Source organism: Pholcus phalangioides, unplaced genomic scaffold (assembly GCF_987345545.1).
Source record: "Pholcus phalangioides strain wild (caught in Gottingen) unplaced genomic scaffold, Ppha-v1.0 ptg000039l_1, whole genome shotgun sequence".
Classification (NCBI taxonomy): domain Eukaryota; kingdom Metazoa; phylum Arthropoda; class Arachnida; order Araneae; family Pholcidae; genus Pholcus; species Pholcus phalangioides.
Window position 1 is genome coordinate 7358288 of NW_028301625.1, and position 8618 is coordinate 7366905.

Sequence of the window (8618 nt, forward strand, 5' to 3'; positions counted from 1 at the left end):
GAAGAAGATTGCCTGTTAAGCCAAGAGTATGTCGTGCGATTTTGGAGGATATATCATCAGAAGGATATAGCTCGGATGATGGCAACATTTTTGTCAATAATTTTTTTTTGCCTGGGTATACCCATATTTATGGAAGGCACTCTAAGGCTGCGCTCATAGTAGGACGAAGAAGTACGAATTACAAGAATTGCGACTAATAAGAAAAAATTGCATAGGGGTGGAGGAAGAGATGTCTGCACATATAGTAAAGGAGGATAGAGAAAATGACGGGAAGTGTTCTGAAATGTAAGGGTGTGATGATAATGATCCCATCCTAGAAACTCTTCCCCCCCTTTTTAGAAAACGGGAAAAAACGGACCAATCAGTAGATAGTGAAAATCAGCAGATCGAGGTGAAAACAAACATGTTTTTTCAAGTCGCGCACCTAGTTGAGTGACCTATTTCTCTTCTTTGTCTCACTTCTCGTGTATGTGCGGTGTAGAACAACTGTTTTTGTCGATTATACACTTCTATACCTCATGGTCGTCCCACTATATGCGCGGCCTTAACTGACATTATTATGAACGCGCATTCTTACATATTATAAACATCCATGAACGTTGATTTTCGTTAGCGTATGTGTTTGTGTATATATATATATATGTTACATATATACCATACACAGGGTGAATCCGACCTATTCTGCCAAACGAAAGGGGGTTATAGATGAACCCAAATGGATTAAGAAACACCCCACTAACCCTGTCCTATGGCAAACCATTTTCGAGTTATGGTGAATAATCGATTATGAAATAAATATGTGTCAAGTCTAAAAAAACCCTGCATATGTGAAGTTTCTAAAATACCTATCCGCAAACTAAGCACGTATTTGGAAAAAACGAAAAACCCTATAAGATGACACCATTTTCATCGAAATATCTAGGTTTATTGGCAAGCTACAAGCGCTCGCGAAAGATTGGCAAAGTCCAAAATTGAGTTGTCGCTAAAATTTTTCATTGCCAATTACGCAAATGCCTTTCTGGCTACCATCGGTCAAATTTACCAAAAACTTGTGCATTGTACCAGCTTTCAAAATAGGTTACTATAGACCATGTCGGTGTTCTGGTTCAGGAGAAATTTGGCCTTTCATTCGTAATACATCACTGAAATCAACGTTTGTCGAAGTGGATATTCGACGAAAATTTGGAATTGGCGGTTACAGATTTTAACGACAATTTGATTTTGTAGAAAAAAGTCATATAAGGTGATATTACTGGATCATCGACATCTACAGGATATCTGCATTTAATGACGAGGTTCAATCGCTGAGAAATCGGTGAAGTGAAAAATCGAATAACCCTAAAGATGACACAAAACCTACTGAAATTACTTCGACGAACTCAGATTTCAGTGATGTATTGCGAATAAAGGGCTAAATTTTTCCTAAACCAGAGCACCGATATGGTTTATTGCAGGCTCTTTTGAAAGCTGGTACAATGCACAAGTTTTTGGTAAATTCGACCGATTGTAGCCAGAAGGATATTTGCGTAATTGGCGATGAAAAATTTTGGCGACAATTCGATTTTGGAACTTCGCCAATCTTTCAGCACTTGTAGCTCGCCAGTAAATCTAGATATTTCAATGAAAATGATGTCATCATCGAGGATTTTTTCCCATTCTTTCCAAATATGAGTTTAGTTTACGTGCAGGCCCTTCAGAAAATTCACAGACGCGGGTTTTTTTTAGACTTGACACATATTTTTTCCATAATCAATTATCTACCATAACTCAAACGGTTTGAGATAGGATAGGGTTGGTGGAATGTTTCATGATCCAGTTGGGCTCATCTATCACCCCATTTCGTTTGGCAGAATAGGTCGAATACACCCTTTATGTAATCTAGTAATGGTGTCAGAGTTACGCATGTTTTGTGTTTGAGAAGTGCTGCCATCTGTCTTCCGTTTTAGAAGTGTATTAAATAGATCGCAGTCTGCAGTCAAGAGAAACTCCCGTGTGGTCGTGTGGGCATCGTCATGGACATCGTGAGGATCCAAGTTCGAACGTGTTGGCGGCACAGATGTTGGTTTTCCAACTTCGAGGCGTGAATGCGAACCGGTTGTTTATTGGAAAAAGTCTCCCCGCAGAGAGTAGGCAGAACTTCAACACGATGTGGGGATCCGTTGTATTATTGCTATAAAGCATGTTTTGGCCCAGAGAGCCGAATGACCTGTATAATAGAGCTAGAGATTTTGCATACGAAGCCATGGGGGGTCATTCAAGTATTACGTCAGTATCGAGGGGAAAGGGGGTTTCGGATTTCCTGACTTTTGATGACAACGGGGGAGGGGGATTTGAAGCAGGGTCGACATTTCAACTTTTTCCGGGGGGGGGGGAACAAAGCACATGTACTCAATGTATATATATTTGTATATATATATATACCATTTTTAGTGTATTTTCAAAAGCAAAATTTCGTCAGCAGCTTAGAATATTTCATACCTTCAAAAAGGGTGGTTGCTTACGTCATCAACCACCCTTATTCACGATATGAAATATTCTAAGCTGCTGACAAGGGGGAAAGGAGGTCAGTGTTTTGCTGACAAGGGGCGGAGGGGGTCAAAAATGACTAAAAATCTGCTTGCGTAATACTTGAATGGCCCCATGTGGCTGACACGGCCAGCGGCAGCTCGCGTGTATGTTCTCGATGTATAATTACCTTTTTTTGTTTTCGTCGTAGTAATTGTTCAATTAAATATTTTATTATGTTCGCGGAGAGATTTCAATATATTTGCCAACATCATCGACCCTCTTTTCTCTCTACCGCGACAACGATATTTAGATGAACACAAAAATTCTGACATTTCCATTTTCACTTCAAAACATGTAAGGCAGATGGCAGTACCATTATAACACGAAACACGCGTAACTGCGATAACATAAATACGTTAGTCACATATACACCCAAAGCACACGTTCCGGCATGTACCAATTCGTTTGAAATTCTTCAGAGAAATGTTTACGAGATGGCCGTTAAGTAGTCAAGTAGATAAACAGTGCTAACTCTTTCCACCATCTAGCTCGAGGGTGCTCAACCTTTTGAGGAGTGCGAGCCACTTCATTAGTTTGTAAACCCGCGCATTCCACTTGAATTAACTGCAAATGTTCCTTGATTCACTCAGGTGATCTGAAAGTATGCCGCGGGCCACTTGAGTAATCTGGATATGTTCCGCGGACTACTTGAGTGATCTGGAAATGTGTTCCAAGAGCCTCTATTATGATGTATGAAAATGCCGCGGGCCGTTCAAGTTAACTGATCTGTAAGTGTGCTGTGAGCCACTCAAGTGTGACTTGGAAATGTGCTGCCAGAAAGTAATCGGCGAATGTACCATGAGCCACTTGAGTGAACATCGAGGGTCTGTCAAGTGATTTAGAAATGTGCTTGGGGTAGCTTGAGTGATCTGGATACGTGCCATTTCAGCTTAAATTAGCTGTGCCGTCGGAAGCTAAAATGATCTGGAAATGTGCCGTTCGCCACCTAAATGGTCTGGAAATATGCCGCGAGACAATAAAGTAATTTGGAAGCGTGCCATGCGTCACATCAAATGATCTGATAATGTTTCGTTGGCATTTTAGTGGTTTTATTATTTGTCACGGGCTACATCAAAGGACTCCGAGGACCACGGGTTGAGTATGTGTGGTCTAGCTGCTGTTGGCCCAGCACAAAGGCGTTATTCTGGATATTAGCTTATGGTTACGTTAATGTAAATCAATCGAGTGTATATTTTCAAAAAGTGCTTTTATTTTCTTACGATACCTTCGAGGCAAAATTTCCGAAAAATAATCGTCTCTCCTTTTTCCAAGAAATAGGAGAAGGGAAAAAAAAACTTACAAGATGCATTCAAGTCATGAATATGCCTTTTCATTGCACAGTAGATAGCTTTAGGAAAATAACATTTTCTCTGCCCAAAATTTTAGCTTTCTTATAGATGAAAGAAAGAATCTCTCAAGGATATATATATACATAACGGTGTAAAAGCGACGAAAATGGGAGGAGCTAAACAAAAATAAAATTACTAAATCTAAAAAATAATAAAAACCAATTCCAGAATTCCGGTTTGGTACCCATAAAAATCGATTCCTGGCAAGGAATGTGCGTGTGTTATGTGTGTGCAGCCTGCAGCGGGAACTTGATTGGATTGAAAATAAGAAAAAAGATTCTGAGGTACAAGAATCTGTAGATTTCGTGAAGCATTATGTGCTTGAACATCTTTTAAGTTCGTTCTACAGGACAACTGTTTACTCAACTTATTTATCTTTTTTTTCTTTGGTATTTGCTTAAGAATCTGACAACTTTCTTATATATGACATGAATGTCGCTCTCCACTTGTAATAATTCTTAATAATTTCACATTCGATACAATAATATTCCTTGAGAAGGGGAGGGATATTATTATTATTATTATTTTTTCATGAAGATGGATATCTAGAAGTGAAAACGATTCGTTTTTGCATAAAACCGAAAATAATGTTTACTTTTTAGATATGAATGACGTATAATAGATTTTGAACGATTTATAAATCCGTGAAATGTATTTATGAAAATATTAGTGATTTATTTTCGCTTTCCTCACAGACAAGTGGGGCAATCCAGTGCCTGCATAATCAGGACCTACCTCTTTCAATCCCATCGGGATATACAACCTCTGACAATAAAGTTCGGTGAATGAAGTCAGAACGGCCGATCTGGCAACACTGGCGAAGCAAAACGCTGCACATGCGTAGCGGCAGGTGTTGACCATCTGCCGCCACCGTTGTTCAGTTGAGCGTCGTTTGTGTTCCGTGAAAGACTTGTTTTACAAAGTGCTTGTTTAGTGCGTTGGTTCTTAACTGAGAACAGGAAAATCCACAAGGAATTTCTACCAGAGGGAACGACGATGAATGCTGCAAGGTACATTGAAATTTTGACCCGTTTCATGAAACGTCTACGCAGGGTACGACCTCAGTACGCACAACAAGGTTCATGGTTTCTTGTTCACGACAATGCTCGCCCTCACACAGCCAATATCGTCAAACAGTTCCTGGCAAAAAAGGGGGTGGCGCAAATTGAACATCCGCCATACTCGCCAGATCTCTCATCCTCCAGACTTCTTCCTATTCCCACGACTCAAACTCGCTTTGAAAGGAAAGAGATTTGATGATATTCCTGACATCCAACGAAACGTGACGAGGCTTTTGAACTCCATCCCAAAAGAAGACTTCTTGCAAAGTTTCCAGGACATGTATAGGAGATCTCAGCGGTGCATAGTAATGGGAGGTGACTATGTATTTCGAAGGACAGTAAGGTAACTTTCGTTAACATTTCATCTACGTTAATGTTACAGGACTATTCATTTTTAAACAATTTAATTTAAACAATACAGGTTGTCCAGTCTGAAGATATCCAAAAGTGAAGACTTGTATTGAGAAAACCGTCTATGTGTGTGTGATTAGTCATGAATTCGTCAAGTTTATTCGTATTTTCATAAAGTTCAATGGGAACACCATTAGTGGCTCTGCAGATGCAAAAACTCGATCTCTTGCCAAGAGTTTAGTAGCATTTGAGGTGTTATTTAATCAACTGCTGCAGAGATACACTGTGGATAAGGATGTGGGAAGCTCCACATTCCACTCAGTTCATACACTGCATTTAACAAGCGTCTGGCGTCCACATACTCAGGACCGGCCAGTAATTTAGCGGCAAGGCGCGAGAACAGTTTTGCGGTCCTCTTCAATATTTCAATATTACGAGAGATGATGTGATAGGAGTTAGGCCCAGGCAAAAATTAACTCATTTTTGCTCTAAACATCCACCAAAATTCAATTTGGGGAGGGGGGGAGGAGGAAGGCAAAAGTCTTGGAATTCGGATCAATCAAGAAAACCTTTTTGAAGAGATTCCAAAAAGCAGGGCCGTCTTAACGCATGGGCATACTGTATAGTGTAAGTCGATGAGGAGCCTGATGTTAACGACACATGGAAAACAAAATAATGTGTTATATACATGAAGTAAGATTTTGAATCGGGTTGACTGGCACTTCAAGTCTGATAAGGTGACGGGTCAGAGAAACTCTTTTCCATAGGGCTCATGGTGATGTTAAGACCATGCCCCCCCCCCCCACTTTTGGAAAAGCTGACAGGGCTCTGGGGGCCTTAGGTATCTGTCTTAAATTTTTTAAATTATTTAGAAAAATTTAGAAAAATTTTAAATTATTTATATTAGAATTTTTAAATTTTCTTGAAAATCAATATAAGAAGCCGGCTATAAATCTTAGTCTGGGGTCCTGTCAAAAATGAAGACTCCCTTCAAAGATGTGGGGGCACCGGATTCACTACCATATGTGTGCCTGTTAATAAATCGACATATTTTTCATCAATAAAATTTCAAGTTCTGGCTTTTTAAAGCAGTTATCGTAAAATATTATGCGTAGTGAATGCAATAAAATCCAATTTTACTGCCCCTAATATTTTGCGGCCCCGGTACGATCGCACTTTTCGCACCTGCTCAAGCCCGCCTCTGCACATACTGACTGGCAGTCGGTGCGTCACTGCTGTGAAAAGAATCTCAAAGCATAACACATGCGTGACCTTTGTAGTAAACTTGGAGCAATCACCCGATCGACGGTACAGCACTTTCATAACCAAGTCCATGTATTTCTTTCAGTACAAACCATTACTTTTGGATATTTTTAGCCAGACACCCTGTATAGTCACTGACCAAATACACATTTTTCACCTTAGTCACATGAAAGACCTTAAAATTGCTTTGTCAAGGGCCCCGAGTCAAAAGTCGAAGCTCTTTTATCCACATGTCAATTTTTTTCTTCCCGGTTGTGACAACACCGATTAGTTAGTTACTAGATAGTAATTATTTTCGAACTAATGCGTTCGCAGAAAACTAATTAATGTCAACGTCTTCAGTTTTGAAAAAAAAAAAGAAAAACGTAATTAATTAAAACGTAAAAATTGAGTTCGAATTTTCTAAAGAATTTACTTTTGAGAAAATTCACGGTAAATATTTTTCAGTCAGTTTTTCAAAGTATAAATATCTTTCTTCTTGAAGGAAACACATGCCATCAAGATGGAATTACAATGAAGAGACAGAAAGTATTGCTTCAATCTTATCCACAGTCTCTGCATACATTAGAATATCCTGGGTATGTATTATACAGTATATGTGTATTTCCGTTTTATTCACTATATATTCTGCCGTTTTTCCCTTTAGTCAAAAACCCAGAAAAATAGTAATGATGATAAAATAATAATAATAATAAAGAAAAACGTTTCGAGTTTTCTTTTACCACAGTTCAAGAAACCTCCCATCTTTGAATTTCGCTGATGTGCTGTTGAAGAGAGATTTGTGAGTTTTTCTAGACTACGAAAAAGACGTTGAAAAAGAGAGAAGAAATCACGTACAAGACTCAAGGGAAATATCAGAATAAAGGATGCAGTTGCCGCCTTTTTAGTCTTTTTGAGCAACGAGATTAGCTTTCCCGATAACAGAAACCTCACAGATATCACGAATTGCAGAGGAAACGAGAGCTGTATTTTGAACGATATTTTTTTCCTTAGAAACGAAGATAACCATACACTCGAAAAATGTAATAAAGACATGAAGGACATCGTGTTGGTTTTTATTTTTATTTTATTTTGTCTCGACGCGCTCGTTTATTCATGAACTGATTGATTCCGTATGACTATCTAATGCAACGGTTTTTGATGTAGAATAGGTTAGATGTCTCTGGTGGGCTACTCAAAAGAGAAATTGTGAGTGACAAAAAAAGTGTTTAGCAAAAATCATGCCGTAATTTCGAACAAAAGTCATAACCAGGGCCCGGATGTTGATAACATTTGCAATTTTCTGCATTTCTCCACTATAAATTCATTTTTCCCAAGTTTTAAAACATTTTATTTTCATTTTAAGGATATTTTTTCACTTTAAAATTTTTTCAGAATAAAAAAAAGTCACAGAACTATAAATATTAAGCATTTCATGAATAATAAAAACTAGACAATTTTTCTATATATCTTATTTAATTAAAAAGATGCATTGATTTCATCATTTCATTTGGAATTTTCTTTATAGATAACAGGCAAAATTTAGTAATAATTCAAACTTAATTTAGTACTTAGTAAAAATTCCAAGAGTTGGTCACTTCACACTACACGAAACATAGGCCTTACAGAAAGAAGACATGCAGCTAATTAATGTTATAGATAAAGTCAGTCTTCATATGTGCTACAGATGTGTGTGGTAGGCCAATTTGCTTCAACGAAATTCAACGAAACGATGAAAAAAAAAAAAAGGGCGTGGTAGCCCAGGTCGATAAGATACTCGCCTAAAGTACCAAAGGATGTGCAGAGGTGTCGCGAGTTCGATATTCGGGGTTCGTCCTTGTCAGAAACTTTCCTGACGCAGGGTTACAACAGAAACGACGACTTGACCACAGAAAAAATTGCTACTGCAGGGACTCCCCCATCGAAGGGTTAGCGCACCAACCCCTCGACGAGTATAAAAAACATGCCTGCCGTTCAGAATCGGCAATAAATTGTAGGTCCCGGTCTAATTAGCCCTCGTGTGCAGAAAATGACCGTGGTGCGACAA

The 8618-nt window shown here is 38.6% G+C and overlaps 1 protein-coding gene across 1 annotated transcript; it reads left to right on the forward strand.

The window, feature by feature from the left end:
* The first annotated feature begins 2589 nt into the window (after positions 1-2589).
* On the forward strand, positions 2590-7625 carry LOC149065523 (uncharacterized). The gene is made up of 3 exons (XM_089253908.1): positions 2590-5321; positions 7077-7170; positions 7320-7625. Exons 1-3 carry the CDS (start codon positions 5020-5022, stop codon positions 7350-7352), a joined length of 429 nt encoding a protein of 142 aa, XP_089110034.1. The 5' UTR covers positions 2590-5019; the 3' UTR covers positions 7353-7625.
* The last annotated feature ends 993 nt before the right edge of the window (positions 7626-8618 follow it).